This window comes from Asterias rubens, chromosome 10 (assembly GCF_902459465.1).
Source record: "Asterias rubens chromosome 10, eAstRub1.3, whole genome shotgun sequence".
NCBI classification, from domain to species: Eukaryota; Metazoa; Echinodermata; class Asteroidea; order Forcipulatida; family Asteriidae; genus Asterias; species Asterias rubens.
Genome location: NC_047071.1, coordinates 19,494,257 through 19,514,163, shown reverse-complemented (window position 1 = coordinate 19,514,163; position 19,907 = coordinate 19,494,257). Strand labels below are relative to the sequence as shown.

The 19,907-nt window shown below is 38.9% G+C and overlaps 2 protein-coding genes across 5 annotated transcripts in view; one reads left to right on the top strand and one right to left on the bottom strand.

Moving 5' to 3' along the window:
- Nucleotides 1-4,481: 4,481 nt before the first annotated feature.
- On the bottom strand, nt 4,482-6,409 carry LOC117295263 (transmembrane protein 186-like). 2 transcript variants are annotated; one of them, XM_033777811.1, is made up of 2 exons: nt 6,272-6,409; nt 4,482-5,843 (listed from the first exon to the last, which is right to left on the bottom strand). In XM_033777811.1, exon 2 carries the CDS (start codon nt 5,698-5,700, stop codon nt 4,885-4,887), a length of 816 nt encoding a protein of 271 aa, XP_033633702.1. In that variant the 5' UTR covers nt 5,701-5,843; nt 6,272-6,409; the 3' UTR covers nt 4,482-4,884. The 2 variants fall into 2 exon arrangements, with proteins under 2 accessions (XP_033633702.1, XP_033633703.1); XM_033777812.1 differs by lacking the exon at nt 6,272-6,409 and adding an exon at nt 6,100-6,158.
- The window catches only part of LOC117295262 (SH2 domain-containing adapter protein B-like), a 46,187-nt gene continuing 32,681 nt past the window's right edge, over nt 6,402-19,907 (top strand). The window contains exon 1 of one of the 3 annotated variants that reach the window (XM_033777809.1): nt 6,402-7,014. In XM_033777809.1, coding sequence (XP_033633700.1) covers nt 6,604-7,014 — 411 coding nt within the window. In that variant the 5' untranslated portion in view covers nt 6,402-6,603. The remainder of the gene's footprint in view (nt 7,015-19,907) is intronic. The other 2 variants (XM_033777808.1, XM_033777810.1) reach the window with 2 other exon arrangements.

Below are 19,907 nucleotides of genomic sequence, written 5' to 3'. Positions count from 1 at the left end.
ATTTCGCACACGAGAGCAATTAGCAAGGGTCCCTCGCTAAATTGTAGCAAGGTTGTTAAATTTTACAAAAAATTGTACCTCGGCGTGTGAAAAGACAACAGTTTGTGAAGTGTTCGAGGTCCCTTTATATGAAATCTTGTCAAAACTGCTAACTTTTATCTTAGATCTTGACCTCTTACAAAATGAGCAATGTTGGACAAGTTTTCACAAGGGACCTAAGACCCTATACGAAAATGTGGTATTTTCACACAAGGTACATTTGAATGTTACAACCTTCGTAAAAATAAAGCAAGGGACCCTTGATAAAGTTTCTCTCGTGTGAAAGTCACCATGCCGATATAAAACTGCTGTGTGAGCAGCGAGAGAGTTTTGATAGGGAAACAACATCACAAATAAACAATGCTCCACCAACATACATGTCCAAATAAGGTAACTTTAAAAACCTCTGTGCATTTGGGTCGTTGACCGAATGGGACTTCATCACAATTTCAAATCTATTGTCACATCATTTTATGGCCATTGTCAACCAGAGTTTCGTGGCAGTCTTGCAAGATTTCTAAACTTGGCTTGGCTTAGTCTAGTCACGTATGCTTTTTGTGACTGGTCTTGAACTTGACGTTCACAAGTTGAACGACCGCACGTTTGCTGGTATAGGTCTGTCGTACTTTAAAGCCTAAAATACAAGTTTTATTTGGACGACCCTTGTTTAATCACTGTGCGAGTGCATTTTATTCTTACATTTAAACCTACTGTATTCAAAAAGAGGTTGAGAGGGGAAATGGCCCTGCTTTCTCTGTGCGTGCCTTTCCTTCAATAGATCTTTCCACGATGCTGGTTTGTTTGGCGTTGCCAGACAGTGCGAACTCAGAAATCTTGCCACCCAACCCCACCCCGATCCCTTGTCCCTCAATGCCTCCACCCACCCAAAATGAGATCGATGAAAAACCAATTAGCATTATAACTTGATTGATTTTCTCATTTGAAAAATCTTGTTATATCATTGTTTAAAGAAACACTTTGCCTTGGATCGGTCGAGTTGGTCTTTGAAAAGCCTTCTATAACCGTTTGTTATAAAATCGGTATGGTTAGAAAGATGTTGTAAAAGTAGAATACAATGGTCTACACAAAAATATGCCACGAAATTGCGTGATTTTCGTTTTACCTCGTCGAAAAACACGGTCGGCCATTATGGGAGTCAAAAAAGTGGCCGACCGTGTTAGTTCGCGACGTAAAATGAAAACCGTGCAATTTTGAGTGATACTTGTGTGGATCATTATATTCTACTTTTAAAACATCTTACTAACCATATGCATTTCATAACAAACGGTTTCAAACGCTTATCATAGACCAAATCGTCCGATCCAAGGCAACGTGTTCCTTTAAAGTCACCTGGAAATATAATTTGTTTGTCTTCAAACATTAGAGAGTATGTTTCTGAACAATGAAATAATTTTTGCGCAATTGTTTTTAACGATTTGTATGTTTAAAAAAATAAATAACATTGTGTGGGGTGACTCCGCCTACCCCTTTTGTGACGTCAATCGAGGCAGACTTTGCCTCGATCGAACATCGAACACACGTACGTGCAAGTACATTCAAGTACTAGTCGTGAGTTTGTACGTTTCGAAAAAGTTTTTTTCTTGCATTTTCCCGGCAATGTCGACCAGGTGTATTGCTGCTAGATGCAGCAAAACAACTAAAGATGGGGTCAGTTTGCAAGTTTTTCCAGCGCTGTGCAGCAAACACTTCGAGGCGTCGTGCTTCAAGAATCCGGAATACACTACACGTTTTGACATGAAGAGAAAAAGTTCTTTTCTAAAACATGACGCCATGTCAACAATTTTTCCAGCTAGTGGAGTTCTTGCGCCTTTCGCGCAATATGGGCCTATACGATAATTATTTGCTTTAAAGTGAAACTGGTTGAATCGGGTACAACATTCGATGCATCATTGGGGAAACTTGGTGAGAGCACATTCAATTAGTTGAAAAGACCTGCAGCCGTTAATAATTCCCTTTTCAACTTTTCTCGACTTTGTTTATTTTGATTGACACACCCTGGCTTCCACGTTATTCTTCAAGAAGTGCTCGTATCCCACCAATAAGGTGCTCAAGGCGTTTGAACAAAGAGAGAAACTAATAAGACATGTTTTGGAGTTATTATGAATTATGAGACAAATTATTATGCCCCGCCTAGGGGTTTACAAGGTGCTGTGGTTATGCACTCAGCAGCCACGCCCACAAACGCCTGTGAACCCCTTATCTCTAACGATAAATTCACTGGGTGATTTTACGTGTATGCCATATTTTATACACAACACACTGGACCTACGGCTTAACGTCCCATCCGAAGGACGAAGCAAGGTGCATTGCTTATAGGATACCTCACTGCTGAGATTCAATTCCACACCCAGCTTATAAGATACCCCGCAAAGCTCAAGTATGGTGCCATTGACCGCTCGGCCACGACATGCATCACCAAACATCTCTATAATATTCGTGCGTGCCCGGTTTAATGCTCACCAAGCGAAAGAAATGTGACAGCTCGTGGTAAACATGCATTGTTAACTCACCTACAAAAGTGAACATTCAATAATGTATTGATGGATTGCCTTTTTTTAGTAGTGGCTTATTTTCATGTTTCTTTTTTTAGATCTAAGTAAAGTAAAGGTTGACTTACCTGTGAGAAATGCGTCTATAGCCGATTGATTGAATCAGACTCTAAGAGATGGACATGAATTGGATCATCAAGGAGGGCATTGACGCATGAGGGCGTGTTCAAGTCTTTGACAGAAATGAAATGAGCTTACACCTTTGAGAACAAACAACATACAAATTTGTGAGTTTTGGAGTGAATGACACTTGAATTATTTTTTTACTATAAATCATCCGAATTTGGACGGTTTGTAGGGTGGAAATAATGACAATGATTGAGTTTAAAGTAAACATCACATTGTCCCTGTGTAAGTCACGCCTCATTTCCCAGCAAGCCGATTGAAGTGAGTACATACAGGTGTGCAGTTCCATGTATTTTCTGCGCTAGATGTCATTGCTCACTTTCACTTAAGCAACCTGATTTGAGTATACAAATTAGCCCAACATCACTCCATAGACTAATCAATCTTCATAAATTTGTTTCACTTGACAACTTACTTCACAATATCGCTGACATTATAGGCACGAGTAGGCAACGTGCTAGAAGCCCGAAGAAAAAACTGTGGAAGAAGTTTATGATATAATGGATTTTGGAATGACAAGACATTTCTCTTTGGTTTGTGAACAAATAAGATGGCCCAACTTTTGTATGCCTTTGGTAGCAAAACATGTAAAAACTGGCTTGGCAAAACAAAAAGTTTTGATTTAATAAAACTGTAAAACGTTTTAATTTAATGCACTGGACACTGGTAATAATTATTACTCAAAATTGTTAGCATAAAAAAAAATCAATTGGTAACGATCACTAATGAAGAGCTGTAAAACAATGTGGGAAACGGCTCCCTCTGGAGCAGCGTAGTTTTTGCGAATGAGGTAATTTCTCACTCCAATTAATATCAAAATTCTTCCAGGCATAAAGCCTGTTATATTATGCATATGAAAGCACACAATATTGTGCAGCAAGGGTGATCTTGCAAGTTTCTCTTGCATCTCGCGATGACCAGTTGAGTCAAAATGATTATCATTTTTTTATTGTATGCATAATGCTGGGATACACCAAGTGAGAGTACTGGTCTTTGACAATCTTTTAGTAAATGCGTACTGTGCCTCAGATGATCAGTTACAGCAGGATACCCCCCCCCCCCCCCCCCCCCCCACACACACACACAAAAGCAGTGCTAGCTTTTGAAGTTTTGTTAGTATTATTTTGTTTATCTGAGAGAATAAGTTTACGTTTTGTTTCGGGTAGTCAACTTTGTTTATTTTTAAGTTTGGGTAATAATTTGAAAATATTGTTGGTCCAAAGTTATTATGTTTTTGCATTGAAGGTCGAACGTGTTATTACCAATCTCTGATTGCGGAACTCTCGGCTGTTTTGACGTTGCAAAACAGGTACATTAACCGACGGCTTTTCTTGCACTCGGTCAAAAGAGGGCGCCATCATGCTTACTGTGTTTGGCAGATTGTATTTTTTTCCTCTGATCGTCGAGGGCCCGTCTCTCAGAGAAATCTGTAACCCGAAGGTTATGTCCCATCCCCCATTGGGAAATTAACACGGGTTGATTCAAAAGAGGGCGCTATCAGAAGAAGTTTTCACACAGTCCATCATGTGTACCATCAATAGGTGGCGCTATTCCGTTTAATCTTTTCGAGATTTCAGCGGTTATTATTTTCTGTTGGGAAAACCGTTGACAGAACACTTTGATCAATAACAAAATTAGATCCAGCAATCAGGCAGGGTATACTATACTTTTGGCAATTGTCAAATATCCTCACTTGGTGTACCCTAATGTTGATATAATTTTATGCAAATAACAAAATTTGCCCTTGACACCTGGGAAGATCATACAAATTATAATAAACAAACACACAAGTGGTCATCGAAATTACAAAAGAATGACATAAAAACACCCTTGTAACTAGCATTGTGTGCTTTTATTAAAGGGCTAAAAGACTTACCTGAAGCCTACTCAAAATACCAACCTTTGGATAAACAATTTCCTTTCTCTAAAACTGCACTAACTCAAAGGCTTATTATGGTAAAGGGAAAAAAGGGAGGAAATCAGTTTTAATTGCTTGTAAATTTGTCCTTGTTTATTTTGTGATACAAACTTTCCCCAACCATGTACATCATAGTTGATGAATTTAACACACATAGGAAAGAAATTGATAGACTTCACTTTTACATCAGTGTGTATGAAAACTCAATGATTCAACAAATACATGGAGCCACTAAAGGTTACCAAAAACTTCACAAAACTTGTCACGATCAGTCATCTGTCCATATTTGAGACTGAAATACAACTTTTGAGTTGAGCTGTAACGTCTCAACAGTAACATAATCTCAGTTGGCTTGTCCCCCGACTCCCCTATAGGTACAACGTCCGAAACAGGAATAGACTGTTCCTGCCTCTTCCCCCAGAAAGTCAAATGCGCAACTTTGATTTTAGTTCCATCTCGGTGGAGATAGATGAAACCGATGATGCGGCGGAGGTAAATGCTCATTGCATAAAGCATCATCAGTGCAAATGTTGCCAAGGTAACGGAGTAAAATGCCTGATTCTCCGAGATGTATCCAAGTGAGTAGAAATAGCAAATTGGCGGGACGATAGTCACAGTGAAGATTGTCTGGGCAAGCTTCAGGCGAGAGATCACTCTCAGATGTTTCATGTAAGGGAAGCGATAGATTGTGAAATACTCGATTTGACCATTGTCTGTGGTTCGATGCAATTGTTCACCACGTGCCTTCTTTGCCTGACTTAGCTGTTCATCAGAACTTTCTCCGGGTTGTGCAGAGTCACAGGAATAATTATTTTCCTGTTGGTTCTTTTGAAATCTGATGATCATAGTTGACACATTGTTCGAAGATAAAGACCTCCGACACCATGTACTATGGATCTCATTTGAAAAATCTCTTTTGAAAGGGCTGTAGCTCAAATGCCTAACTTTAGTACATACATTTGAAGCTGTCAGTTTGTAATGAGCACTTTGATAGAGTCCTGAGCGACAGGCAGCCCTCAAACAATGGAACCGATGAAATATTGCCATGACACTGTGTAATCGTAAGATCTCCTGAAGCTGTTGAGTAAATTCAGCAAAGACCAGGTCAAGGACTCAAGCAGCGTAGTCATCCATAGCGTTACTGTTGGTGGTCACGTTATGACTGACTCTGAGGACAGGTGGGTTTAAAACTGTAAAAAAGGCGCAAGAAAAAGTACACATAAATGATTTGTTAAAGTTATGACTGTGAAGGTGAATGTTAAACTCAGTTAAAGGATTGACAGCCATCCACGACAGCCATCCACGACCACCTGATCCAGCCGAGACTTCTATTGAATTATCTCCACTCTACATCACATGCATAATAAAACCACTAACATACACTTATCCAAAACAATTCTGTAATATATAACAACAGTGTAACTGATTAAATACGGTTACTGGTACACTAACGCACTCCTGGTAGGTAGTGGTAAAGTAAACAAAACAGGTAAAATTAATTCAATATTATTGCTGCGAGTCAACAAAAACAGTCAAACTTCAAAGAACTAAAGTTAATATTAAATTTAAGGACGGTGAACTTTGTGAGTCTCAATGTTTTGTTCTGGAGTCACCATACCTTAAAATTTATTTAATGTCTTGCCATTAAAATAAGGGCAACAATGACATGGAAAACCCTCTTCTTCGAAGCTCATGGGCGCAGCCATCTTGTTTTACCCACAATTCAACACTAGTCGTAAATATCTGATTTCAGCCTCTGCAGCCGCAGCTTCAAGTCATCAAACGTGTTTTTGCTAGGATCGTTAGCCAGACTAGTGGGATCCAGGAAATGAATCACTTTTGTTGAGAGAAATGCTGCACTGAAACTCTGAACAATCAAAACTGCAGTGATGTGAATAAAACGTAACAACATTCCTTCCTAGTTGCCGATTTTATTTCATTTCATACACCATGGCGAAGCTACTGAGAATGTTTCAGGGCAAAAAGGCTCCCCATCCTCCGAAGAGGGATTACACCGATAAACAAGGGGAGCGTAGAACAAAAACCTCGATGAGTGACTCCGAAGATGAGTCCGCCGGGGGAGGTGTGTTCAGCGCGTCGAACGATTCGTCACCCCGTGGAAACTCACCGACCCCACCGCCCAATCCATCGCACGGCCACGGTGCGGACAGATTCCGCTTTGGGAGTCAGACATCATATGGGACGGGAACTGTGGACTTAAAAAGCTGTGGTGGGGGATCTTCAGGAGGCCATATGGGGACAAATAGCAGAGGAACGATGGGTGGAATTGGTGAAGGAGGGCTCACCGAGAGAAGAAGAAATGACAGCGGCAGTGGACCCAAAAGTCCAAACACAAAACAAGTGAGTAAATTAAGAACTTGTCAAAGAAAGTGTTATGGTTGAATAATATGATTAAGCTTTGTCTTTGTTGATTGTTCTTTTGAAGGCTTCCCACAAAAAATAGTACATCAAATGATTATGAGGTTAAAATAAAATAAATAAATAAAAATTAATAAATAAATATTTGTTTTATAAAATAAACAATTGGTCCTGAGCTGACCATACTACTCTAAATTGAGGTTTGTTAGTCACCCAAGTTCTCGATCTAGGAATAGCCATCTACATAGTTGCAATAACGTAACCCTCCTCTCCGCCGTCAGGAGGACTCGAGGAGGGTTACGTTATCGCAACTACCACCTACACAGTTAACTGTGATATCATGCAGCCCTTGTTTTTGGTCATGTCCCTTTTTGTATTGTCCATTTATCTTTTAATGACTGTCCGTAGTAGACCCAGGTAAATGCTCAGGGACGCCCGGATGCTGTACTCCAGGATGTGTGTGGAGTGCCCTATCACCTTGCAAGGTCATATGGGGTCCTACTAAAAGCCGACAACAAGCCGACAACGCCGAAACAAGTCCAGAGCGCTGCCAACACGCCGCCAACAAGTCTTAAATACCTCCAAAATGGCCAATAAACCATAGATATATTAGAACTATGTGTGTTCTGTAACATAAACATAAATTTAATGGAAAAACTTAACGAAAAGTGTGAATTTTTAACCGGAAAGCGGTCAGACGCCATCTTGGCTTAAAATCGGACCAGTCCATTATGATGCGGGTAAGTCAGATTTAGCAATAGAGGGCGAGCGTCATGCACTGTGCACAATGCAGTGAAGGTCTTCACATGAAGCCCACCCTCTGTTGTTGACAAGTGCTAAATCTACCCGTATCATAATGGTCTGGTCCAAACACGGTTTTTAAGCCAAGATGGCGTCCGACAGCTTTCCGTGCAAGTGAAGTTTTTTTCTGGTTAAAAAATACACACTTTTCGTGAAGTTTTTCCATTAAATTTATGTTTATATTACAGAACACATAGTTCTAATATATCTATGGTTTATTGGCCATTTTGGAGGTATTTAAAACTTGTTGGCGGCGTGTTGGCGGCGTGTTGGCGGCGCTCTGGACTGTTGTCGGCTTTTAGTAGGACCGGTCATATGGCACACAGAATGCACAACATCCAATGCCATCTCAATAATGAATCACCTATTTGTATCCCCCAAATTTATAAGAACGCCCACATGCTTTTTATGGGCCCCCTCCAACTCCATCTCCTTGTACTCTGTTATGGTTTTTGTTTTGTTTTCCGTAATTTATATTTTGCCTTTGCTTGTAAATGTTGTATTTTTATAGTATAACTTCAAATGTATTATCATTATTCCATTTGTTGTAAAACATAATTTTTTATTCACTCCTAATTTTTTTGTTTATTTGTTTGGATTTGGAAATAAATTGAATTGAATTGAATTGAAAGTAAACTAACCTTGCTCATAGTAATGTATTGTATTGCATGTGATGTCATAATATAGTGCCGTTTCTTTCTGTATGGTAGCGTTGCAATGCAAATCAAAATAATACATTCCTTTTTTCACCACCAGTGACCTTGCATCATGAGTAAGACCTGTTTTTCAGATAAACCCCCGAAAAGCACACAGGTCTTATTTAATTAATACATTTTTCAAAACCTTTTTGAGCTGATGTCAAGTTTGTTTACTATTGATATTCAATCAGAGATTAAATATTGATAAATAACAAACTCTGATAGTATACAAATATTAAGGCCCGGTAGCAATAAGTAAAACGATAACGATCACAACGCAAAGAGAACGCATCGTATTGGTCGAATTGCTCCGCGCAGAAAACGCACACGCTCTTTCAACCAATGGAATGTGTTCTCTTTGCGTAGTTATTGTTATCGTTCTTGTTATCGCTGCAGTGGGACCGGGCCATTAAATGGCTCTGAGTGGAATGCGAGGAATATTATCGCTCGGTAAAATTTGAACTGTTCCATTTCACGAGGCGAAGCCGAGTGAAATGGAACAGTCCAAATTTTACCGAGCGATAATATTCCTTCCATTCCACGAATTAAAGCCACTCAATATTTGTTTTATATAACTGACATATAGATCCTTGTCATTTGATGTATTTTAAAAGTATAACATTATGAAAAGTCACACAAATTACTGACAACCAAAAATCATATAGCGCCGCGTAGCGGCAACAATGCACAAATCGGATCACACCTTTTGCACAAGTGTTCCTTTGTTTTAGCAGCGGCGCGGCGGCGCTGTACTTCTCAAGAACATTGGGAACAAGGATGATCCTAACTGTTGAATGGGAAATGCTATTCCCCATGGGCGAATAGGTCTTTCTGATCGCCGGTGCGATGGGAGTAATAGTGAATGTCATGTGAAGTAAGTTCCACTAATCAAATGATAAGGATCTGTATGTCAGTTTATAATAAGTATTCTACATGGCATATGGGGAAGGTAGCAGGGCTCTAATTTAACACTGGACCAAAGTGTTTTTACAATCAGTTCAGTAAACTCTTGACCAAACAAGTCCAGAGGTCTTGTGGTTTTTCAATTGAATAAATAATTTTTTTTACAACACATCACTGTAAAAGATCTTGGAAAGAACAATTTGACTTTGAGACTCATAAATGCCCTAGTTCAATTACATGTATGTTGACTCACAAAGTTGTGCAACCATTTAGTACAAAAGATTGGTGTGATTTGATATGAAATGATCTTTTCTTCTGTATGGTTCAGTGATTCTCATCAGAATTGTGACATTGACTGATTGGTGGTTTAATGACCTTGTTTACATTTCAACTTCAGAGGATACCAGTGTTTGTGTTACAACCCTCAAGTTTTGTTGGAAAGTGTTTTTTGCCCTAGAAGTGTAGTCAGCATTTATTTAAGTGTATTAACAGATGGAGTTATGACTCTGTTCTTTTGTCTTGCTTGGTTGAAAATGAAACAAAACAAGACCATTGGTGGGAAGGGGATGGGACCCAAACGACAAAATTGCAAAGTTTGTTCTCTGCTAAAAATGGAAGAAAACAACATAAAGCTGAGGCCTACATTTTATAGAGGTCACACTGTCTGATTTTTATCCACTTTTAAAATGGAGGAAGAGGCACCAAACTTGTTCAGCTGTTTTTGTGTTTCTTCAATATGGGGAAACACTGGTCAAAATGTAGACCCTACACTTTCTATGGCCAGTGTCATCTTGCCTGCCAGAGCAGCTCTGAAAGTTACATGGCCAGTGTCATCTTGCCTGCCAGAGCAGCTCTGAAAGTTACATGGCCAGTGTCATCTTGCCTGCCAGAGCAGCTCTGAAAGTAACATGTACACATGTATACGTACAAGGTCACTCATTTTGTAAATAATGTTGCATGATGTATTGTTACCGATTGTTATGTGACAGGATACTTGTGGTTAACAGTGTACTTTTTTGAGAAAATAGCTTTTGATAACTGCTTACAGTTTATCAACCAACAAGGACCCATGGTACATGTACATGTGCATGTGTATTTGCAAACACTAGTTAGTTAATTAAGGACCGTATAATTGAATCTTAATGTAGCCATCCTTGAAAATACAACAAAGCAACTGGTGAAGGTTTTTAATATGGTTTTATATGGCCTTTTGACGACTGTCGTTTAATTTCTATTGTTTGGTTTTAACTATTGTTCACGTAATTATTGTTATTATCTGTATATTGTTGTAATGCGCATCTGTACAAATTTTTTATGAAACTTACGCATTTACAGTCAACTCAAATCCCACAAATTGCACTTCGACTGCATTTAGCATGGTTCTACACTTAACATAATAATAATAATAATAATAATAAAAAAAAGATATTTATAAAGTGCCAAATTGCAAAAAAAAGGCCTCAAAGCGCTAGATACCAGGGGCGTCAATCCGTCTTGAAAGGTGGGGGGGGACATAACATTTACGGCGTTGGGTCTGGGGCCCGCTTTTTAGGGCCCGGGAATTTATTTTAGCCCGTATATGCTCTCTGGTGCAATCTAGTGAATCTGAGGGGTGATGTTCCCCCCCTCTCAGATGTTGGATTTTAATGCCTATTTCAAGCTATGATGCACCTATTCTTGCTATCATGGTTATTGTACCTAAAAAGCAACTCAATTATAGCTTCGTTTTGTTTCTGCATTCTAATGCTCAGACGGCGTTTCATCCCTATCATCACCAGACCTATAGACACAAGTTTTATGGGGCAAATCTGTCAGAATGGAACGGAGTGCGAAACCTTTACGGCATGGGTCCAGGTCTGCTTAAGGGCCCGGGAAAATTTTGCATTCTTGATGCTCTTTGGTGCAATCATAGGCCAATAAGAGGCATACAGAACGGAACAGAACATCTGTAAAATGTGAGCAGCAGTAGAACCTTTTGGGTTGACAGCATCTTCCAGTGCGGATCTACATGTATGAACCAAGTTTTAGGGGGAAATACTGTCAAAGAGTGAGCACGTGAGTGTGAAACCTTAACGGCATGGGTCCGGGCCCGCTGAAGGGCCCGGGAAAATTTTGTATTTTTAGATGCTCTGTTGTGCAGTCTTTAGGCCATTTAGCGGCCAATTGGCAAACGAAACAGAACAATGAGCTTTGTGAATATTGTGTTCCAGTGCTCCACAGTTCCACAGTGCATAACACGATTTTCATGATAAAGGTGGTCAAACGACACGGGGAACATTTGATACTGTGTCCCCCACCCTTCGAAAATGGGTTGGGGTGGGGTGGGGTACACGTCCCTTCCACTCTTTCAAGGGGGAGGTGCAAATCTGTCAACGTTGGAGCATGCTTGTGAGAAGCCTTTACGGCTCGGGCAGCGGGCCCGATAAAGGGCCCGGAAAATTTTGCATTTCGGATGCTATGTGATGCAATCTAGGGCAAATTTTGAGGGGGATATTGCGTCATCCTTTGCCCACAGGATTAATGCCCAAATAGAGACACAGGGTTTCGTCTTACACAGTGTAAAACTTGGGCTTCATGATAAAGGTGGTCAAAAAGGTGGGGGGGACATTTGATATTGTGTCCCCCACCCTCCAAAAGGTGGGGGGACATGTCCCCCTGTCCCCCCCCCCCCCTGATTGACGCCCATGCTAGATACAAAGGTAAAAAGCAATTTCCAAAATACAACGTTTTGGCGACCCCAACCAAAAACTGTTTCTGACGTCATAACCAAAACGGTAACCGAGCTCACAACTCGGTTATCGTTCAGTCTGAACAGCAGAACCAACGACCAACAACCGAAACAGTTTTTAGTTAGGGTTGCCAAAACGCACTCAATGTTTAATCCAAGTCCAAAGCAAAGATCATTGCATACTAATCAATGTTGTATTTACTTTAAACAACTTTGTGTGGAGTGACATAGGAGAAGAGGAAATGGAAGGACTTGGGACTTTAGCCAAACTATAGCAGTTTTGTTTTTATCATTGATGATGAACACTGGATGAACCATTGCTCTATGGATGAACACAAATCTACTGACAAGTGCCAGGCAGTCATGTGTAATTGTATGTAGCTTCAAACCACAGAGCTGTGAGATGTACACAGGATATCCTGTGTGGACAACTCCATCTGGTTCCAGTGTTCAGCTCACCCCATAATTAGACCTTTATCATGGTGTACTACATTGTACATGTACGTGTGTATACACAAATAGCAAGTGTCATGAACCTTTATCCTCGGTTAGATCATTCATTCAACTCGTTATCAACTCGAGACTGGAATTATAATTAGGGAATAACAGTATTTATTAATTAGAATTAGTATACACATAATGAATGTTTATGAGTGCAATGGTGCGAATAATATGTTCATGAGTTGAAAGATGGAATGTTCTATTCAACGAGGCGGAGCCGAGTTGAATGGAACATTCCAGCTTTCAACGAATGAACATAATATTCGCACCATTGCACGAATGAAAAACATTCATTATTTGTTTTATATAACATCCAAGTAGAACTTTGTCATTTTGATTGAAAGAAACAACTTTCAAAACAAACAATTTCAACTGTAGAAGCCGAATGCTAGTAATTTTACTATGCCTTCTTGCAGTAACACCTGGTGCGTTACCAAAGACACGCGCACGCAGTGATGTTTTTACTCAGCTTTTTCGTTCCATCCGAAAAGTACCATTGCACGCTGGCAGCGTGCCAGCGTGCAATGGTACTTTTCGGATGGAACGAAAAAGCACGGCGAGTGACTCAGCGTGCAATGGTACTTTTATTTGCTATCACGTGACGGACAATCCTCCAATCAAATGGCAAGGATCTGCTTGGGTGTTATATAAAATGGTTTATTACTCAATGATTCAGAACAATCACAGGAATTTGAAATATTGGTCTCACATCATTCATCAGTCCTCAAATACAATACAATAATAAACCGGACTTTGTACACAATCAGTAGGCCCCACAATAAATAGGGTCCCACAATAGGGTGGTCCATAGAAAATGTTGGCACCCTTCTTGGTTCACAGTAGAACAAAGTGTATTCATTTTGCACTATACGAATAGGGAACAAGACAGATGTAGCTTAGATGTGTTTGAAGCTTTGCATTGTGTGGATAGTAAGAAGAAACTATAAATACTGGATAGTAAACTTGCAGATGTTCTCTTTTGAGTGTTGGCTCTGAAAAGAGCCGGTGTGATCTCGACGTTTCAAACAGTATACTCTGCTCTTCTTCTTGAAGACGAGCAGAGCGCAGTGTGACAAAGATCTTATCCAGCTTAGGCTGTATCTGAATCTTAGACTACAGCTATTGCTAAGGGTGTTGCTAAGGACATCATATACACCTTCAACACATGATGATGACAATCAAGCCGCAGCCACCAATTCGCACAGACGGCCGTAGCCTTGGAAATTTCTTATAGGGAAGGAAAGTCAATATTTGCTTGGAGATGAGTGTAATTGTTAGCTTACAATTCTGTAATTTTGTAGAATTATCATGATGTATTGTGTGTACACTACGATGACAGACTGCCATTAAAAAATTCATTACAGAGTATGCATACAAAGTGCAATACAGACTAGACCTACATATTACAGACTACACAAGTCATGATGCTTGTTCTGTGCATTGAACAAAGGGTTGTAGATTCCCTGTGCATGATTCTATTATATAGTCCCAATCAGGCTAATGTGTAGACGTATTACAAGGTAAATCCTTCCAAGTCGGTAAATACCTAAATCAAATTAAATTTTCACATTTTAACAGTGAGGAGTGTTGAGAAAACCTTGTCGTGTCAATTCGCATTATAAGAATTCATCCTGGCCGGGGTCATTTTATGACGGATCTGTTAGCATTGTTGGGTCCTCATCATTTAAGCACTGGTTTAGGGCAGTTTTTATGCATACTAATAACAGTATGCCTAATAACCCATCAATCGCTGCATGGAAATGTAAAATACTGTCTGTGTGTGAATGCCCTAGAGCTGGCTGTGTTCACAGAGACCTCCCTTCATGAGTCATGTGGCAATAACACAGATCATTGATTTCCAAATGACGTGGACTAATTTAGAGCAAAATGCAAAAGCGCTGCACCTAGATTATGTTTGCCCGTCCAACCATTTTGAATAGAGTAGCTTGTCATTTTTCATTGTAAAATCTGTTGTTTTTACCTTTGTTGTCTCTTAAGGTAACTTTCTTCAGAACAGTCAAGATTTGAGTTTCCTTATAAATGTCTTTTGTTTCCCATTTTTCAGGATGCATTTTACATTAAGTGTAATTTTAATGGCTTAGTTTGTTGTTGTTATTCATTGTGTAATTTGTAAAGTACACATTCACAATGAATCGTTGATTTTACACCGAATAATTTAAATTTAGTTTCAAACTGATTTCAATCCTATGCTTTTTATTGGCTGTCTGCCCTTTTAAGGCATAAGCCCTGGATTTTTATCTTTGAGAGGACAAGCCTAGTGATCATTTTGCAATAAACCAAGTCCATTAGAAAATCTAAAAAGTATTTTTGGGGTGAAACTTTTACAGGTGCATCAAGACCAAGAACAGGGCCAGGCAATGGAGAACCTGGCCTGGGTTTAGCAGAATCTTGTATAACAATTGATACAACATTTTTTCCTAGGCTATGCACTGCATTCATCCGGTGATTTTTTTCTTCCCTGTGTAGTCAGTAAATCACTGTCATTGAAGTTTAGGTAAAGTGCTAATTGGTTAACAATGGGTTAATTTCACCTGTCACATATAATGGGAATGCTTTGCGTAATGACGACAATGTAAAGATGACCTCCAGTTGTGAAACTGGAAAGTTCAGAGCTGTTTTCCTGTTGATTACTCACCCAACTTTCCATTTCAACAGTAAGAGAGGGTGATAGTGATATCATTGATGGCAATCTGTGGATTGTATTTCATTGTTTCTCCAAAATGGCAGATGTAATCAAAGAGTCATGTTGTTTCAACAAAAAAGTTTATAAATGAAACAAATAAACACATAACTTAGATCAGACACCTCCTCAACAATCAAGTATCAAAATAACAACTTTATCTCTGTATCATCTTTGCCTTTTCCTGAAACTACAATTATTTCGAAAGGAACACATTTTAAATAGTATGTTCATTATAAATTATAAAACAATGGTCTTTACCCTGTGGTAAAAAGGCCCAGGCCTGGACTAACAGGCCATGGCCTTCACGTGACCCTGGCCTTCACGTGACCCTGGTCTTTGCATTGATGCCCCCCCCCTGCACAGACTTTATTAAGACTTTAAGAGTGCCCTTTGCAAAATGAAAATAGCCTTGCCCCCTCAGAAGATGAAACTCCAGACCTGCTCACAAGATGCACATGATGTACATTTGTGTACGTTCCTATTGTTGATAGTTGTACATTACTCATTAAAATTCTGTTTAAGATCCTGCTGTGAGTGAAATGTCACAAGTCCCCACTGGAGAAATAGGTTTCTTTCTCCTTGACAGTTCAATACAACAAGGTTTTGCTCTCAACTCCAACCTCATCCCGTTTGCTCTAACCATGCTCTAACCTGTCAATGGGTTAAAGGAACTTCCCCACATTTACCATAATAGTCAAGTGGTCTCCCTACACCCCCCCCCCCCCAAACCCGACTCATGCTGATGGAATCTAGCATGGATATTCCAGTTATTTCTGATAGACATGCCATTGTGTTGGTAATACAGTGCACAATGACAGCCTCCGGCCTGTAATGGAAAATCATCACTGAACTCTACAGATGATGGGTACAGCATATGGCTGGCTGACTTGGTTGATGGTGGATGGAGGGCTGTTTTTGTTTCTTGTGTCTGTAAAATGATAAAGTAATCCAGCATTTGCTTTTGCGCTGCCTTCGTTTGATTGTTAGCTGCAAGTGAATGCATCTTGTTTTTTTATAGAGCTATTAATAGGGACGATACAAAATCATATTTGCATGAATGACATTGGTACTGCAGGCCCTCCAGCTTGTATGTTTGTTTTTGTAAAAGACAATCTTTAAAAATCATACAGCTATTTATACAAAATTGCTCCATTATAAAAACCTATGTCAATGTCATCATAACTGGTGTCCATGTTTGAGAGTAAGTAGGGTACACTGCACTTGTTGTTCAATGTAGCCTTCATAATTGAAGTCTCTGTTTGCGTTATACATGTACATGTAATTACTGGCTTTGTGCAAAATGATGAAGTGGGGAATATTGCCAACCAAACTTCTGGTTGACACCATTCAATCATTGCTAAACTTTATTGCTTGAAGATGACATTTTAGTTCAAGTTTACAGTGGTCACCCACAAATATATATACAAGTAAATAATAACAAATAAGTGAGTAAATTAACCGAACGAGCAACAAAAACACAATAATAAAAAAAGTAGATAAAAAAAGTAACAAAACAAAAAACATCGGTCCATTTGGTTGGTAAGTTGTTTGCAGTTAGCTAGTTCTATTTTCTCTAAATAAAAATAAAAAAAGATTGAGAAGATGGTTGTTGATCCCATTGGGCGTCCATCATCAACAACTCTCATGGGTCGCCCGGGAGAATTCGTTGGTTTCCCCAGGCAACAGGGCCATCCTTAATATAGCGCCGTAGTTAGTTATCGAGTTTGAAACCAATTTGATGATCATTATAACGGGGAATAAAGTCATACAAGGAAGGAAGTGGGGATCTGACATCCTCTAGCCATGATCTAAAACCACAAAGCAAACAAATATTATTCCACTCTGTGGATTTATTTAGCACCAGGTTTCAACTGGGAATGAGAGATATGTGTAGCTTATCAGTTAGTCTTGATTCAAGGCACAGTTGTTTTGAGGAGGTCATTCAGTAATTGATTAGTCTTCATTCAAGGCTCGGGTACAGGCGACAAACAACAAAGCGGGGGTAGCTTTTGAAGTTTGGCTTTTATAATTGAGTTTCAATTTGAAAGCTCACTGATAACGAAGTTCATGGAAGTACATTCTCCAGAGATATTACAATGTTTTTCCATTTGAAACACTGCCAAAGTCAAGGAAATAACTTCTTAAGACGAGCTACAGATTGCTTGTTTTGATTGGCGCAGTGGACATGAAAAAAAGATCAACAAGGTTTTGTTGTTTTCGCTACGAGGTACAATTGAATATGAAGAAGTTTCATAGGTTTGTTGGATGGTGTGTTCATTGAAACTATAGAGAAAGAAACAGAAATAATTCCCCAATAAAGTTAAATTTAAATTTAAACTGTAGGAAACGTTTTTTTTTGTAATAAGGATGACCTAACGTACAACTCCTGGTCAAGATGTTTTTATTGTCTGAATATTAAAAATAAAATAAAATGATTATGATAGGCCTAATAATAAAATTTTATAATGACACATAATGCAGGAGCCTTTACATAACTGCGCACCACAACTCAAAAACAGTGAAATATAACATGGAATGTCATTTCATAATGAAGGTGCAATGGAAGAATACTCTTTGATCATACCATTTTGTGGAAACAGTACATAGTTTGCATCACTAAGTATTTGCCAGCAGAATAAAGAAGCCGAGGACACCACTCGAAATAGAAGAAGAACTGGAATTACTTTAATGCAGAAGATCCCGGATACATGATATAATCTGGAGCAAGTCCATGAAGAGCTTTAAAGGCAGTGGACAATGATGGTAATAAATCAAAATAATTATTAGCATAAAACCTTACTTGGTAACGAGTAATGGGGAGAGGTTGATAGTATAAAACATTGTGAGAAACGGCTCCCTCTGAAGTGACATAGTTTTCGAGAAAGAAGTAATTGTCCACGAATTTGATTTCGAGACCTCAAGTTTAGAATTTGAGGTCTCGAAATCAAGCATCTAAAAGCACACAACTTCGTGTGACAAGGTTGTTTTTTTCTTTCATAGTTATCTCGCAACTCCGTCGACCAATCAAGCTCAAATTTTCACAGGTTTGTTATTTTATGCATATTGTACATATACACCAAGAGATTGAAGGTATACTTGTAATGTATCTATTTGAGCAAATAAAACAAAGGCTTCAACTCTGGCCCATAAAATCATATTAGGCAAATTAAAAAGATAAAGAAATGTTGAATTTTCAAAGAGTACACTTTTTTATTTCATAAACACAATACACTGTTGGATTCGTTTTCAATGAAGATGTCCAATGTAATTATGCTTGCAGGGATGCTAAGCTTTCCAAGAAAGCGAGGTTAACTAATAAACACAATACACTGTTGGATTCGTTTTCAATGAAGATGTCCAATGTAATTATGCTTGCAGGGATGCTAAGCTTTCCAAGAAAGCGAGGTTAACTAATAATAACTTGAGTCAAGTAAAATTTAGAGCTATGAGCCCTATGGTCTTGTGGAGATTCCCACCAAATTAATGTGTCAAATCCAATAATACAGAGAAGGTGAACCGTGAATGTGTAATTTAGTTCGTCAGACCATTGAGATAGCTCCATAGATACATTTAAAGACACTGGACACTATTCGTAATTGTCAAAGACCAGTCTTCTCACTTGGTGTATCTCAAACATATGCATAAAATAACAAACCTGTGGAAATTTGAGCTCAATCGGTCAAGGAAGTTGCGAGATAATAATGAAAGAAGAAACACCCTTGTGACGCGAAATTGTGTGCTTTCAGATGCTTGATTTCGAGACCTCAAATTCTAAATCTGAGGTCTACGCTACTACTTCAGAGGGAGCCGTTTCTCACAATGTTTTATACTATCAACAGCTCCCCATTACTCGTTACCAAGTAAGGTTTTATGCTAATAATTATTTTGTGTAATTACCAATAGTGTCCACTGCCTTTAAGAGAAGCCTTTTATTTTAATTACCTACCCATTGTTTACACTTGGATTAATGTCATTAACACCTAGTGACCTGCTAAATGCCAGATAATCAGATGTCTCAGTAGACAGGATGGAACCTTAATTAACGAGAGTCCAAATTTCATTTCCACTTTGACAGTTGTAGGCAGGAGAGGACAAAATGGCAACCACAAGGACCATGATATAATTACATTAGAGAACGGTATGATGGGCTTATGCGACCCATTCTGGATTCACATGGATTCAGATACATGTATGTTTGTTCTTGTGTTGCATAGCCTAAACTTGACGTTCATGTTAAACAACTTATAACAATAATATTTATTTAGCGTCTATTCACCTTCAGAAAAAAGGTCTCTAAGCGCTCAGGAGGAACAAAGAGAAAATTATTTGTTTGGCTGGCACGTTACCATTTGGCAGAATTTAAAACGGATATTTGCCGAATAGAGAATAAAAATATCTCCAACAGTATTGCCCGTAATGGTATCATCAATGATATAGATAGTGTGCTAATCATTTGTAGGCAAACAAAATAATGCAGTTAATTAGGGTTTTTGTTTCACCATGCTTGAAACTTTCTTTACACACATATGACATTAGGCCT